Source organism: Mesoplodon bidens (assembly GCF_964165515.1).
Source record: "Mesoplodon bidens genome assembly, chromosome: 12".
In the NCBI taxonomy this organism is placed as follows: Eukaryota; Metazoa; Chordata; class Mammalia; order Artiodactyla; family Ziphiidae; genus Mesoplodon; species Mesoplodon bidens.
The window spans coordinates 55,594,832-55,612,159 of record NC_138168.1 but is presented as its reverse complement, the minus strand read 5'-3'; the positions used below and the strand labels follow the sequence as shown (position 1 = coordinate 55,612,159).

At 34.6% G+C, this 17,328-nt stretch overlaps 1 protein-coding gene across 1 annotated transcript in view; it reads left to right on the top strand.

Annotated features, from left to right (window-relative positions):
* The window catches only part of TRDN (triadin), a gene marked incomplete at both ends in the record, with an annotated part of 302,114 nt that overhangs the window by 233,562 nt on the left and 51,224 nt on the right, over window positions 1-17,328 (top strand). The window contains 2 exon segments of the mRNA XM_081251093.1: window positions 4,005-4,055; window positions 14,801-14,839. Coding sequence (XP_081107219.1) covers window positions 4,005-4,055; window positions 14,801-14,839 — 90 coding nt within the window.

Below are 17,328 nucleotides of genomic sequence, written 5' to 3'. Positions count from 1 at the left end.
ATACTTATTTTGGTGAGCACTTATTTCACAGGAATACTTGGACCATATATTATTGTCCAGTATGAAAACAACTCAACAGAAATTTGGGTCTTACCTCTAAAATGACCTTTCAGGCAATGATGATTATCAAAAATTTAAACTACTACTTAAAGACTTCACTTGTGCTGAAGCCTAAACTCATTGGAAATGGTACTTGTAAACATCTGTCTCGGAAAACATTATCTGGGAGAATTTATTTATTTATTTATTTATTTATTCATTGGTACATGGGCTTAGTAGTTGTGGCTCACAGGCTCTAGAGCACAGGCTCAGTAATTGTGGAGCACAGGCTTAGTTGCTCTGTGGCATGTGGGAACTTCCCAGATCAGGGATCAAACCCATGTCCCCTGCACTGGCAGACAGATTCTTAACCACTGCACCATTAGGGCAGTCCCTATCTGGGAGAATTTATATCCACACTGACCACTTTACTAAGTTGGCTCCTGTAATTTCTATTATTGTTGATGTTGTTGTTGTTAATGTACAATTGCAGACAGTTTCCTAGGGAACACTTTTTCCTCAACGTTAAATTCTCTACTATTTGCAAGATGTCTCCACGGTCACTAGAAAATCATGTATATAAAGGTTTACTACATAATCATTATTGATTTGGAACTATTTAAAGTGAACCTCTTTTTTTATTCAAGCTGTGTTAATGCCCTCAAATATCTTTGTTATATACAAGTTGGGTACAATTTTAGAAGAATTATATTGTCACCTTTCCTTTATTTTCTGAATATAATTTTCATTATATACAAAAATCAAAGAAAAAATTGTAGTATTACCTATAAAATTTCAGTGACTTTAACCTCTGCAGTGTTATTGTTTCTGGAGAGGATTATTGAAGCTTGCTGCTGAACTGTGGCGGAATCACAATGCAGCAATTCCACTTGCTACATAGCCTCTTATTTCACTGGAGCAGCTTAAAGATTGCCTACCTTTGCTGGTCTCTTATAGACTCCACCTGCATGTATATATTAGAACCCATACTGAAGCAATGCTACATTTCAAAAATCAGAATTATTACACGGAAATCCTTTGGGGCTATATTTACTGGGGATGTGATAACCATGAGTAAATTAGACATTTAAAGAAACATCATTAGGCTTGTGTCTTTATTTAAGGAGGTATAGAGAGGGCTAGGGATGATTATTCCAAAGAAAAAGAGTAAGAGAAAGACACATCTTGTTGCCTTTTGCTGCTGGTTCAACTACTGACTTTCCTTGGCTAGTGGACTCATGTAAGCCCTCTATACACACTCAAGAGGGCAGAGCCCTGCTTATGCAGCCTTGACCATCCAGAAACCATACAACCCTATTAGTTAGCCCTATTATTGGCTATATTCCTTCTGGCATCCACCACTATCCTCTCGCTACTTGCTTCTTATTAGTCTGACTTATCTGAGGTTGCAAGATTCACCCATGGTCCAAGAAACTGCAAACCAAATCATAACCAGGCAACAAGGAGGTTAATTAATTACCTTCTATTGAGAATGCAATAGTAGCATCCTTAGGTTCCTCTGGCATTGGCGTAATATGATGGACATTAGAATTATTGACTAGCTTTGTGACTCAGGCTTGCATATGTTTGGACTAATGCCAGAGAATTCAGAGCAGAGCTTATCTTCTTTCATATTCTGATGCTCAGGACCATGCACCTGCTGATTCCCCCAACTTCTCTTTGTCTTCACCATACTTTTCCTTGGCCATTCCCACTCATCAAACAGAAGCTAGAGCTAAGAATAGGGTAAGTTGGCTGATGACTTTAAAACTGATCCCCAATGATTTATTCATCACGAACACTCACCCTAGTTCATTATTGCCTTTGTGTCTGGGAGTGGTGTAAAACCTGAAATGATCTTCCTGTTTCTTTGTAAACATTTTCTCCATCACAACCTCCTACCAGATTATTTTGAGAGTTCCAAGAAATATCCCAGCACCTTTAAACATATTCTAGATCCTGATAATCAAGATTCATAAGCCTTCCTGTAGGCTCTTGGTCAAATGCAAAGAAACTACCATATTTGTAAAAACAACACACACAAAAAATGTGCTCTCCAGTGCTTTGCTCCTGACAAACAAGATAGATGCATTGAAAAATGCCTTAATAGCTGACCTAAATCAACGATGTTTCAATCCTTGCTAATACAGAAGTGCAGAATTCCCATATAATACTGTCTCCACATTTTTGGTAATATTTGGTATCCCTGGGTAGTTAGGGATGCTCAGACCAGTCTGTGGACTTCTTAAATCCAGTCAAAAGGACACTGAGAAGAAATGAGATGCAGGAAAGTTGGTGCAGGAGATGACCCAGCCTGGGAGCAAAGGTATCTTCCTACTAGCAAACTAGGAAATAAAAATTATTTCTATTTTCTGAGGACTTTCTTCAAATTTAAGGTGATGGGTTTATGACCTTCAAATACCCTATAAAAGTATATTTGTTTTTCCACCCCTTCCTTCTTTCTCCACCAAAATCGAAGCATTCTACAAGCCCTCTCTTTAGGCCTTGTTCTTTATAACTACTTTAATCTCACACAGTCATTTAAAGACACCCATTTAAATCAACATGCTGAATCTTGAAATGTGAAGTTCCAGGCATTGTGCTTTCCCACCCCACCAGGAATCTGTCCCCACCACCACTTCTCATTTCATGATACATTAATTCTTTTGGTTTAGCCAAATGCAAAGCAGTAAATTACCCCCATCAGCCTAAAAAAAAAAAAAAAAAGTTAATGAAGCTTCTCCGTGTGCCTATTCAATTCATAGTTCTTGATTTCATCTTCACATGCTGAAATACACAGAAAAAATTGATCTTATTTATTCTTAACACAATAAATAGCAACAGGGACACTCCTTTGCCACCAAAGCCACTTTTAAAAAGTCTACAAGCCTATGGATACTTAAGGCTCTAGTTTATCTATCAAGAAAATCTTGCTCTGAGGGACACAGCATTTTCAGTGGAACACCAGAATATATTCTTGACACAATCCAAATCCACCTGAGCTCAGTGGATTCTAAGTGATTGCCTGGAGTGGCATGTCCATTCACAAGCACCACCACCGTATTTTTTGCCTTCCACCCCAAACCTCAGATGAGAATAGAAAAAAGAGCTGGAAGGATAGATTTCTTTCTTTGCTTCCTTTCTCACTGCATTATTAATCATTTTTGTCAGTAAAATAGATACTGAGATTTAATGTTGCAGAAAAAGCAGAAAACTGGTTTTAGCTTTTATTTTTAATAGATTAAAAATATATATTATATTTCATCATATATTTTTATCAAATTTATCATAAATATGATAAATTTATCATATTTCTCATGTCTTTCAGACCCATATATATGTCTGGAAGGCATGATATGATTAGAGTCATTTTGTATTTGAACCTGGTAGGATAAATGAAGTTTTACTTGATTTGCTTTAACTAAGGACCACATGTTTAAGACATTGGGAGTTCACAGATGAAACTGTCTCAAAATTTATTTTAATCTTATTCTTGAAATTTGTTTGACTTGAGTCTGATGACTAAAACACCACATTTACATGATATATGCAGAGTTTTCCATTTGATCGTTTATTTTTTTGAAAAAACATAGCCTGAAAGAAATAAACTAAGTTAGTGCTGATTATAACAGTTTTGGAAGATTTCTAGATGCTGAAGTCATGTGTTTTTTAAAATTACAGATAAAGCAAGTTCCTATTCATCCAAATACACATCCCCTTAAATGAACAAATAGATTGTACCTCACTCAACAATTTACATTTATTTTAAATAGAAATGATTAGAGAACAGCTTGTTGTACTCTATACTGTTGTTTCTTTGTCTATGATTAAAATTATTTTTGAAAGAAAATATCATATCATTTCCATCCAGGTTCACCTTACCGATAGCTCATTGACTCCATTGTATGTGTCTTCTTACATCTTTTGATCTTGGTTTCAAATAAATGTTCAATGTTTCTTTCCAGAGCCTATTAAGGGAAAAGAAGTGAAGGTTCCAGCTTCTGTAAAGGAAAAAGGTATTACTCTATAACGAAATGTGAAAACACATTGATCTGCCTAGTGCATATTCAGTTATTTGAAATAAAGTAGTATATCATTATTTTTCATATTCTCAAAACTCTAATTTTTATATGGCCTCCTCTGTTTTTGAGCAAAGGAAAAATTCTAAATTGTACTATGAAACAACAAAGGATTGAGTGGCTGTGTCAGAAATACTAAGAAAGCTTTGAAAAATACATATGCTATTCTGATTCTGTGAGTCTGTAGTGGAAAATCTACATTTTTAAAATATCCCAGGGTAAATCCTATTAGGAATAGCCATGGGAAACCAAAGATTTAAGATACAAAAAAATACTTAAAATTTCTTAGTGATAGCTTGTCATTCTGTAAGTTCAGATACAGTAAAATCCTAACAAATTTTATAACTATGAGTAACTTAGCGAGAAACTATAGTCCAAAACCATCATCTTGTAGGTAAATAAAACTGAAATACTCAAGAAACTTTTCAGTTATTGTAATTTGCCCCAGAGCCAGCCTGAGATCGCTGATCCCCAAATCAAGCACTGTGATCTTGCTAAGGCATCTTATTTCACCTCTGGCCTTCCTACTATACTAGGCTCAGAGGAATGTGGATTCTGATATGCCATGCATCAAGTTATGTTCCCTAAAACATAAGTAAATATGTTAAGTCCAATGTAATACATTTAGTTTCTAATTATCCCAAGACATTCTATGGGTGTGGTGTCATTCTCCGAACTGTCTAATATTTCTTGTTGTCAAAATGAACATAATAGTGAACCAGTAAAACCATGATGTATACCTGCTATGTTGAATGTTCAAATAGAGCCTGTTTCTACATTTACCCAGAAGAGAAGATCTACGTGAACTATTGACAAATATACAGGAACTTAGTGGTAAAAATTCCAATTTACTGGAATTTTTTATTAAAAAGAAAAAAAACTTTTGGGTTTAAAAATAAGCATGCGGGCTTCCCTGGTGGCGCAGTGGTTGAGAGTCCGCCTGCCGATGCAGGGGACACGGGTTCGTGCCCCGGTCTGGGAAGATCCCACATGCCGCGGAGCAGCTGGGCCCGTGAGCCATGGCTGTTGAGCCTGCGCATCCGGAGCCTGTGCTCCGCAACGGGAGAGGCCACAACAGTGAGAGGCCCATGTAACGCAAAAAAAAAAAAAAAAAAAAAAAAAAAGCATGCGCTGGAGTTGGAGGAGATGTGGGAGAGTAGTAGGAGGGGAAAGCTGACAGGAGACTCAGTGAGACCAATGAAGGACACAAGGAGAAGCTCCATTAGTCAGAGTAGCAATGTATAAAAAAATACCCTAAAGTCATATTTTTCTAACTATGCAATTAAATTTAAATTAAACAAAATTGTTATTTAGTGAAACATGAGAGCATAGCATGATTTTTTTCTCAGCCATGTATGTACTTAATTTTTTTAAAAAAGTATTTCAAGCAACATGGACTCCAAACCTATTAAGGCATTTATGTTTCACTTCAGAAAAATATCATCATATCCCAAACTTTATTTTTATTGTCACCTAGGTAGTAGTTACTTTGGTGCTATATACAATTTTATGTTTTTCAGGCATAATATGTAAATTAGGATATTTTGCTTGCAAGAGAATTTTTACGTTATGTTAAATGTTCAATAGGCAGCAAAATGTTGTTACATCGTATTATTTGAAGAATGAATTAATTGTGAAGACTAATGACATTCCTTTGGATGAAGCTAAACTGATTTATTTCTTTAAAAGAACTGTAGATTTCTTCAACATGATCTGACTGTTGATTGCAAGGGAGATTTATATAAATATCTAAATTGAAAAGATTTGATGCCATCAAGTAATTCAATCATTCAATGATGTTACAATTCTTTTGCCAAACTAAGATAGAAATATCAAAAATGAGGGACAGACAGGAATATTATAAATTTCCACATTTTTATTAGGAAGTGCAGTGCAAAATTTTCCCCAGTAGAAATGTGTGTGGAATGTATATATGAATGAAAAACAATTTAGGTTTCCACTAAAAACACGTGATGCTAATTTGAGTCTTTGAACACTGGAAATATCTACTTAAGAGTTTCCTCTCTCTACTTTCATCCTTCCAGGTATTGTTTTTTTACCATCCCATTCCACATGATCAGTGTAGCACCAGCCAGTGTGTGGCCACAGATAATGGTGATGGGGAAGGCAGCATTTGGAAAAGATGCATTTTTTAAAGTTATATTCTCATTTCATTAATATTGAATTTTCTACTTTACTCTATGTTTCAAATAACCACTTGAGTATATTTAATGTGTTTTTTCTTTTACCATTTAAAGCAACAATGATCTCTCTTAGTAATGTGCCAGAATATTATTGGTGCTTTGCAATTTTATGAATTGAATTTCATCATTTGTTTTCCACCGAACAACCAAAATTCAGGCCTGTGGTGCTGAATGTGAATGACAGTCCTAGGATATTTTGACAGAAAGTGTAACATGACATGCAGACTTTCACTTTCACCTCTGAGAGGTGGTGTCACATTAGGCTTTCTTTCCTTAAAGGGGGTCACTGTCATCTCACATATATCAGGACAGCTACAATTCAAAAAATTCTTACTAAAAAAGAAATTAATTTTAAAAGAAGTCTTGTTAGATTAAAAGTTTAGCATATCTTCTTTTAGTAAACAGAGGGAGTCTTAAAAGTCTTTATTTAATATCCAGTCAAAGAGCATCAAACAGAGCGATAACATCATGCACACTTAAATGATAAAATTCACAAATACATAGAAATTAAACAACATATTCTTGAAAATCCAATAGGTCAAAGAAGAAATTAAAAGGAAATTAGAAAATATCTTTAGACAAATGAAAATGAAAACACAACATACCAAAACTTACCGACTGCAGCAAAAGCAGTTCTAAGAGAGAAGTTCATAGCAATAAATATCTACATTAAAAAAGAAGATGAAAGATTTCAAATAAACAACCTAACTTCATACTCCAAGGAACTAGAGAAAAAAGAACAAACTAAGCCCAAAGTTAGCAGAAGGAAGGAAATAATAAAGATTAGTGCAGACTTAAACAAAACAGAGAATAGAAAAATCAACAAAACTGAGTTGACTTTTGAAAAAATAGACAAAAATGACAAAACTTTGGTTAGATTAAAAAAAAAAGAGTGAAGAGCCAAATAAATAAAATCAGATTTGAAAGAGGAGACATTATAACTGGTGCTACAGAAATAAAAAATGGATCATAAAAGACTACTACAAATGTTTATATGCCAACAAATTGGACAACCTAGAAAATCAGAATAAATATCTAGGACATATGATAGCCAAGACTGAATCATGAAGAAACAGGAAATTTGAACAGACTAATAACAAGTAAGAACATAATTGAAAGCCTCCTAACAAAGAAAGTCCAGGACCAGAAGGCTTCATGGTGAATTCTACCAAATATTTGAAGAAGAATTATTGACAGTTCTTTGCCTGAAGAATTGTCTAAATAAAAATTATACCAGTAATAGTAGCACTTTTACTCTAGTAAAAGTTAAAAAGTAGCAACTGACAGTCTAACACTTTTCCGGTTGTGCCCATCAGGCCAAAATGCCAAGTTGATGGAATGAATGGAAAGGGGATACATTTTAGAAAGAAAAGTAGTTGAGACTGCCAGAATTTTCTCTTAATAATTGGCTTTCCAAATTTAATGTATCTAAGTACTGTGAATTTTATTTCTTTCATTCAAAAAGTTAATGTACAGCAGTAATATATGTGCAACTATATGTATGTAAAATATATGGACAATTATAATTGTAAAGCCCCAATATTCCTTCCTTGGTATTCTCTCCATTTAAGCCCTCAAGAGGATGACTCACTTTCACTCTGCATGTTCATTTTTCTTGTCACTCCAAGCCACATTATGCAAATATTCTAATGTGCTTCTCTCCTTCAGGGGAAATTTTTTAAAATGTCACAGTATTTTATTTATTAAATAAATAATTAGTTAGTTGAAATAAATTTAAATAAAATTGTTATTTTATTTTTTATTTTTCTTGTTCCCTTTTTAAAAAGACTTAAATGTTTAAATCTTTAAATTTAAATTTAAAAAGTTTTTCATATAAGGTCATCTATTATTTTTATATATTTAACCAGTTGTAGGATGAGCCATACCTATGACCTCTGACCTTTTATTCACGTAATTGATTATTCTTACTTCAAGTTTAAGAAAATGAATTCTGGTGCTCAGAAGCATAAGTAAGAAAAGGTGACTCTCTCTTGATAAGGGAAAAAAACAAAGACTGTCTGCTTATTTACCTTGGCAAGTGATTTTTGCACAACTTTTTGAACCACTTGAAGGCTGTAAAGTCAACTGGTTCATTACCTGAAATATATCCAACCAGCTCTCCTGCCATCTTCAAATAACATCACAGGACCTTGTTCTGACTGACTGTTCTCTGTGTGACCTACAGTATGTTCAGCCTCCTCCAATTATTTCTTACTTCTTTCAGTGCAGACTCTTCATGTTGGGAAGCTTCAGGGAAGGATAGAATCATGAGGCACACATAGCAAGGCATAAAAGAAAGATTAGATAAAGACAGAGTGACACTATCAGGAATGTGGGACATTGTATTTAGCATATACAAAAGACAAAGGATCACGAAAATGAAATGATGACAGAATGAGGCACGGAAAATGTATGCATTTATTCTGTGCTGCAAAGAGAGAATGCCCTCTGGCTCATTTTGTGTTTTTCCGGTCCACTCAGCAAACTTTCTTTGTGAGCATCAAAGTCCCATGGGAATCTTGCCAAGGAAGGGTTGCAGAATCAGGACTTAGTCATAAAGCATTGAGTCATGCATTAAGTGTTTGTATTGCGAACTAGAGCTATTTTAACACTATACCTATAGAAGCTTATAAAGCATAATTGCTTTTCTTGTTGACCTAAAGGGAATGAGAGGTGAGAGAGAGACAGACAGACACAGACATAAACACAGAGAGAGAACGGGTGTGAAATTACCAGATGATTATCTGAGGATAATGTACACCAATGTTGTGTATGTGGTGGGTCCATTCTAAATGACTTTTCCACCCAGGTAAGGTTTTAGTTAATGGGACAAAGATTCCACTTTACATTTTGGTCTAAACCATCTAAAACTGAAGCTTATAAATTTGATTTTCTTGGCATTTTGAAACCACATCTTAAATTGTTTTGTGTCAATAACAATTTTTGAGTGTTAGTATAATATTCTGGGGATATCTTAGTCACTGAGGCTCCAAAGATGAACAAGACAAAATCCCTGTCCTCAAAGATCTCACAGTACTTGGGAAAGAAAGCTGGGAATGAGTAAAAGTGAAGTGGCCTCCAGTGGTGACTTAGACAAAGCAAACCAAAGTTGTCATCCAATCAGTGGATATCTATGATATAGGTATTAGTACATGAGTGCTCAGGAAATATTTGTTCAGTTATTCAATCTAATCTCAGCCATAGATACATCAGCTAAGTATCATTTCTCCCATTTCAGAAGGTGAGAAAATTAAAATTTAGAGTGTTTTAGATGCCTCACATTAGACCATTTGGTTTTAAAATAGGGAAATAAATTTTAAACTGAGGGATTTTTTTGTTCATTTGGTTTGTGTCTGTCTGCTTTTCTCCAGCTGCAGTGCAAAAAATGATCTCTTGCTTTGGATGAAGTTGGGCAATTACTTGACAGCATCATCACCTTGCCCCTTTATTATGCATGAAAGGATTCCTCAGTTTACAACCAAAGATAACACTGATTTAGAAACTCAAGCAGGAAAAATAGGAGCATAGAGAATGCATGAGGTTTCATAAACATATGAACATGGTTCAATAAGAGGAAGGAAAATATTTAACAGTCCATGGAGTATTGAAGGAAAGAAATGTAGGCAGAGATAAGATGAAAAGTTGTGGGCTAGAGGCTGTCAGGTGTTGGTTCTCTGTGTAACTTCACCCAAACTCAGGACAGTTTTGTCTTTTGGAAATCTGTGAACTGAAGACATTTCAAATCAAACTGAAAGATAATCAGAGCTTGTCTTTCTCACAGTTGTGTTTACCAGGGTCACAAAATAATGTGTCCACAGCAGATGAAATCAAATGCTACCTATTAAAACAGACCTCTTATTTGCAAAACACTTTCTCTTAAGACATAATTAGGAAGAAACATGTGTTCCCTGACGGTTCTTCCAAATCCCAAATTGTGTAGCGAGCTGATTGAGTGACAGTAGTGCTCCACCCCATCCAATAAAGCCTCATGCAGAAAACAAAATGTGAAAGTGTGTGTGTGTGTGTGTGTGAGTTTTGCAAACCACTTGTTAAATAATACAATGAGGACACAGTAAAGTGTAAATGTATATATGTATGTAATTATAATAGTAGTGGATTTTCATCAAAAAAGGCAAATGATTACTCAAATGGTATAAAAATCATGGGTTTAGAATAAATTTATGAATGTTACTTCATTTAATACAACTTTAATTGCTTTATTTAAATATATTTATATTTAAATATATTTTAGTGAACATCTTGGTAGAAAAACATAAGAAAAATCATTTCAAATATCAGTAAAGAGACTTACACTGTTGCCTTTGTGTCTGATGCTAAGTGCTTCACACATAGCGTTCAATTTCATTTTCACAGCAATCCTTTTTTTTATTAATGTGAAAATTGAAGCACTGGAAGTGAATTGCCCGGGTCACACAGCCACCTGAGGTTGATTTGGGAGTCATGCCTGGCAATATGACCTGCCTCCTTTGCCAGCAGGCTTTCCAGATTCCCTCAGACCAGAACTCACATACAATTGCCTAGGGAAAACAGTGCTGAAGTTCCTTTGTATATTTTATATAAATAGGTTTGGTGACCTGCTTTTTAATGTAAAATCTTCCCACGCCACTAAATATTGAATACTACTCCAGGAGTGAGTGAGATAGCTATCAATTTTCTATCCATGTTCAGTATATTTACCTAGTTTAAACAGCTTAATTTAGGAAACTGTTTATACGATTCATGATTTAATGACTGGCTGGAAAAAAATAGAAACCTCAGTGGCTTTATCGTTCATGTTAATTACAATCTTAATGACTCTGTTAGTAATTTGTACCTATAAGATATAGCACGTGGCTTACTATGTAGTTTTTATGCATGAAATATTTAAAAACTTTCATTCTGTATCAACAGTAGTTATAGCAGTGTGTGTACAAGTGTTTAAGGCTTTGGAGTTGGAATAAATCAATATTCAAAGACCAGTTTTTCCACTTACTAGGGAGTACATACTTAGACAAGTATTAAGCCTCAGTATTATTATCTGTAAAGTGGGTGTAATAATAGTATTTAGTTCATAGAAGTGATATATGAGGATTATGTAATTGTTCATTCGTGTAACAAATTTTGTGCAACAGATATTTATTGATCCCTAGTCTGTGCAGAGCACTGATCTAGACACTATCATACAGCAGAGAAAATGAAAATTCACCCCAGAACTCATGAAATTTGTATTCTACTGGGGTTAGAGAGCTAATAACAATGAATATTTAATATTATATAAATAAACTATAGATAATGCATATAATACACTTACTTAATGTCATATATAAAATACAAAACATCATTAGTTGCAAAACCAAGAATTATTATTATTATATTTTATCACACATATAAGGCTTCTATATGCTGAAGAAGCAATTTGATAATGATAAAAAGATTGGGAAAAGAAAAATCAGTGGCATTCAGCTTCTAACTTGCAAAGTATTTAAAGTGGAGATATTCTTAAAAGAATGCACATTCTTGGGATTTATATATTGCATAGATTTCTTACTTTTCAATTTATAAAGACAGAGCAGAGACTCCTAAACAAAGTTGATCCCCACTGCTGCCATTCTCTAATTCAAGCACATGCATGTTGAAGTTTTGGTTGGCCTGCTTTACTTGAGAACACAGTGTTGGTGACACTGAAAAATCATTAATGAAGCTCTCCTCCCCAGACCCACCAGCAATTAACATTTCATAAGTGAAATCAACTCCCTGGAAAAGTCAGTGCTGCATATGAAATGGCAGGCTGTCTGCTTCAAACACTCAGCTTGGGGATTGCTTGATTCTATGTTTCTGCAGTGCTTGTGAGTCGAGCCCAGAAAGAAGGGCTCAAGTGAAAAATGTTTATGGAAACCAGATATTTTATTATACAATAATAATCAATGGTTAAAAATATTTAGCAGTATAAACGGGGTGAAAATAAAAGTTCCCGTTCTCTTTTCCCGGCTTCCAGATCTCAGTCTTCAGCATCAAATACTGCCCTTAGTTTCCTGAAACTTCTCAGTGAAGACTTTTGACTAAACAAAAAAAAAGTATATATATAGACATATATATTGTTGTTGTTATTTGAATAGACATACATATATACATGAAATATGTCTATATATATATATATATATATATATATAGTCATTTTTATAGGACTAAGAACAGGCATCCATATGTGACTCAAAAATTAAAGACACACTTCAGTAGAAATGCTGTCTACAAAATGAGGGCACCATGTTCTTAGTGACCAAGTAGGCTAATAAAAGAGATGTCCACCTTAGAAATCCTCACCTGTCAATTCCTGCTTTGCATATTCAACGGTAAAGTTCCCGTTCTGTAAGAACAAAAGAAAATTACCTTGAGAGATCATGTAATTTAAGTTCATGAGCATAATTTTAAAATAAGTAAGCTTTTTCTACACATCACTCTGAATTCTTACATCAGTTTTACAACATTATTTTCTTCATTTCAGCAATGACAAAATTGAGACTTGAGGATTTAAGTAATGCCCAAGGTCACAAAACTAAGTAAATGAGCTTGCTTTAAAAAGCCAGATTATAGATCCAAGAGCCTCCTTTCAACGCTTCCCAAGAATTCATAATTTGTGTGGTTATCATGTTAGTGTTGTTTACATAACACCAAAAGTCAGTAGTTCTCACATCGTGAGAGGGTCCACAGCCACATTCATGTTGAATGATAATAAGAATAGTTATAAAATTTCATGAACAATGTAGAAGTTGGTTCTGATTGTATTGTGCTCATAGCTGATAAAAGTATTCCCCACACCTTTTATTTTTTACAGAAGGTCTTTTGACAAACATTAAGTCTAAAATGATTCCACTTCAAGATTACATGGCAATGTGATTGACAGGGGAGAGAACCAGGTGTAGAGTGAGAAGCAAAACTCTTTTAAATAAACAGCTGTACATGATGAGCAAAATGCCTATGGATCCTGTCCTAGGACATTGAATGTTTATCTCTAACTCTAGAAGCATGGATCAGTTTTTCTAGGACTACAGATACACAGGAGGGAGCATTTCATATTTCTCTATATTTTTTGCTCTATATTTCATTGTCTATATTTGTTTTGTTCAGTCATTCATTCAACAATATTTATTGATCATACACCACATGTTAGATATTTGACCAAATGCTGATATTTGAGTAATAAACAAGGCACAACTCTTGCCCTATGGAACTTAAAATTGAAAGAGGGGATACAGACAATAAACAAAAATTAATTAAAAATCGTATAAAAAATTTTATACCACATTAAGGCACATAGAAAATATTAAAATAATATATGTCCTACCTGGTGGATGTGTCAATTAAAAAGAGAGAAATATGTGCCAGGGAGTGTGGAAGTGCAATAATAGCACTGATATCACTTTTTACAGGATATGCATTCAAGTGGTACAGGAAGTACGGTGTGAATGGCTATGGAATTCTCTATTACATAAAATTCTGCAGTTAAGCAAATGAGCTTTATAAAAACTTGTAACTCTAGGAAATAGACTCCATTAGGCTAAGACCCAAATAAAGCTGGTTAGCACTACCCCTGACACAAAGTCTGTACTCAGTAATATCCTAACCACAGCTCAGTTTTTCTGCTGTTTGAAGGGAGGAAAAATTGTAATGTATCAGAGCCCTTCTATTAATCAAAACAAGACTTTATGCCGAGAGAGTATAATTATGAGGCCAAGGCAAAATTGTTTAAATAAGAGAAAGGACTGGGGAGCATGAAAATATCAGTTATTGAAGTTGTTGGGGTAGTGTCATGAGTATTACTTAGGTAGCTCAAAAAACTATGTATTTATCCTATACTGATATTAAGTTAGAATGCAGAGTTTCTAGACAAAAGCCATTGTCCTAGGAAATAAGAAAGCACAATACTTTATTTTAATGTGTTTATTCTATTATACTGAAGTTAATCCAATTTATTTTATAAAATTAATAACAAATACTACTAAAAACAATAATTATACCAGTTTGAAATGATTAAATTAACCACCAGGTGGAGCTCCATGAATTCAACGTATGTAGTCAGAAGTAGAAAATCGCTTAAATTGGTCAAATTAGGAAAAATTACAACACATTTTTTTCTGAGCCGTTTTGGCTAATTTCCTTATTTGCAATGCTTAGAGAATTTATGAATTATAAGAGATGGGCTCTTATGAAAGACAAAATGCCAAATTGCTTGATTAGTATAACACTTTTTAGCAAACTGGAATTTAAACCAATGTCCTTTGCTTAAGTTACTTTATAGTTTACTATAAATACATATTCCATTGTATACTGATAAAAGTATGTAACTATAATTGAAATTTATGACAAATGAGAAAAATCTATTAAACCTGCCTATTAGTCTATTTAGTACAGATTTTTAAAAAGTGCTTATTTTTTCCAATTTGTTTCTTTGTGTGTGTGTATGTGTTTGTCTCACCCCAGACCATGAAATTAAAAAAGATGAAAAGATGTCCAAAGCAGGTAAGGATACTTTGTAAGATTTACATATAAGTATATATTCTGTTTATAATGAAAAAGGCCAGCGTTACAATCAGGGTGTGTAAGGCCTTGAAATGCTGAAAACATTGAAAAAATACTCGTGTACCCCAAATATTTTAATTGTAATAAGCCATACACAAAAGTATGCTAAAATTAATATAGCTTCTGTTTTCTGTTAGCAAATTTCAGATACGTTTGTCAAAGCACTGGAACTGTTAACATATGCTGCTCCTTATTTATCTACCGGGCAATTGAACATTGTTTACAAAGTGCTAAGGGGACAATTTCAGTTTCAGAGAATTTAGCCAGATTGTGACAAATGCCTAAATCTTATTCTTATAATTGGTTGAACCTTATGGAATCACCTGTACTCGAACATCTTTTACCTCGAAAACAGTAGTTTCATACAGTTCAACATAACAGATTCAACTATTTTCTTTCCCTCTAATTAAATATCCAAATACTCTTTAGAGGAGTAATCCATTGCCTTACTGACCATTAATTTGAAAATTGGAATACTTTTACAAGAGACTTCCTGCAAACAGGTTCTGCAAGAAAGGAAGACAAGAGATTAGCTGGTCACTTTTTTTTTTTTTTTTTTTGCTGTACGCGGGCCTCTCACTGCTGTGGCCTCTCCCGTTGCGGAGCACAGGCTCCGGACACACAGGCTCCGCGGCCATGGCTCGCGGGCCCAGCCGCTCCGCGGCATGTGGGATCCTCCGGGATAGGGGCACGAACCCGTGTCCCCTGCATCGGCAGGCGGACTCCCAACCACTGCGCCACCAGGGAAGCCCCAAGCTGGTCACTTTTAAGACAGGTGTTAAAAGTTAGAAGAGGGTTTCCCTGGTGGCGCAGTGGTTGAGAGTCTGCCTGCGGATGCAGGGGACACGGGTTCGTGCCCTGGTCTGGGAGGATCCCACATGCCGCGTAGTGGCTGGGCCCTTGAGCCATGGCCATTGAGCCTGCGCGTCCGGAGCCTGTGCTCCGCATCGGGAGAGGCCACAACAGTGAGAGGCCCACGTACCGCAAAAAAAAAAAAAAAGAAAAAAAAAAAAGAAAGAAGAAGAATCATCATAGAATAAAGTGCGGAAAAAAAAAGAAGACTAAAATTCCTGAGGAGAACTCCAATTAATTACAGTCTTTCTAGGGCTAACCCTATACCAAATATTTTGTATCTAGATGAAGATATTTACATGTCTGTATCTACATATGCAAAAGAAGGTTATATCTATATCTCTCCCTATAGTGAAAGTAATACTATGTACATGCATTCATATCGTTGGTGTTAAAATATTTGCATATACTAATTTTTACAAATTTTAACCTACATTTAAGTAATTCTTGCTTCACCCTTCTATTTATAGGTTAAATATTAACCCAAATTATTGTCACTTCTACGAAAAGTATTGTCAACATATCAAAAGGGATGGTTTAAGTGTTTTTGTATTTTTAGTGAATGAAATAGTCATTTTAAGTGACTTTATAAAATCTGAAAGTATGCATTCTCTGGAAGGTAAATGGGAAAATCAACAATTTTAAACAGTAAGAAAAATGCATGATAAAGACAAAATGATACATTGAGTCTTAACATCAAAAGTTATAATTGAACTTTAGATATACCTGAAGAAAAGGAAAAACTATGCATATAAATTACTTTACTGTTGTTAGCACACTTACTGGGTGTTTATCACTGGCCAGATAAAAGGTGCATGATGTCACCCCTTCCTGTAAGCATAGCATTGTATTTTATGCTTTATTTTACTTTCGGTATATAATGGAAAATAGTAATATATGCACTATAAATTTCCTATTATTGGTTGACATTAAATAATTATGCCTGTTTTTATGTTATATTTATTTTTCTCTTCCTAAAAGGAAAGGGAAATCAGCACTAAGGGCTATTTTATTATAAAATATAATCAATTAACAATTTATTGACAACATATATTATGCTAATATCACTGCCGTATGTCAAGAATTGTGCTTGTTGATACAAAGTTTAGAAACAAGTGATAAGATATTGTTTCCATCCCAAGAGAATATGATCAAGGACATAGACATGAACTATTGAAAGATGGCTACCAGATAATTAGTTACATTTGTGAAGATTGCTCTAGGAGTCTAGAGAGAGGGGACATTCCTGTAGTCTGTGTCAATCAGTGAAAACTTCAGGGAGATGATGGATTAAGCTGGGATTTTAGGAATATGCAAGAGCATCTGAGGCAGGAAGGTGATTATAAAGCATGGCAGAAGTCAGCTTTATAATAGAAAAACATGAATTTGACTCTCTTTGCCACTTGCCAGGGGTGTGACCTAAATTCCTTAACGTTTCTGAGTTTTAATTTTTTTGTCTATTGAATACTCACCTGGTAGGGTTGTTATAAGAAATCCAGTTGATGTTTGCCATTTGGTTCAGATTCAATAAAAGGGAGCTCTATTTAGGAGTTAGCCCGGAGGCAGGGATGAGCATG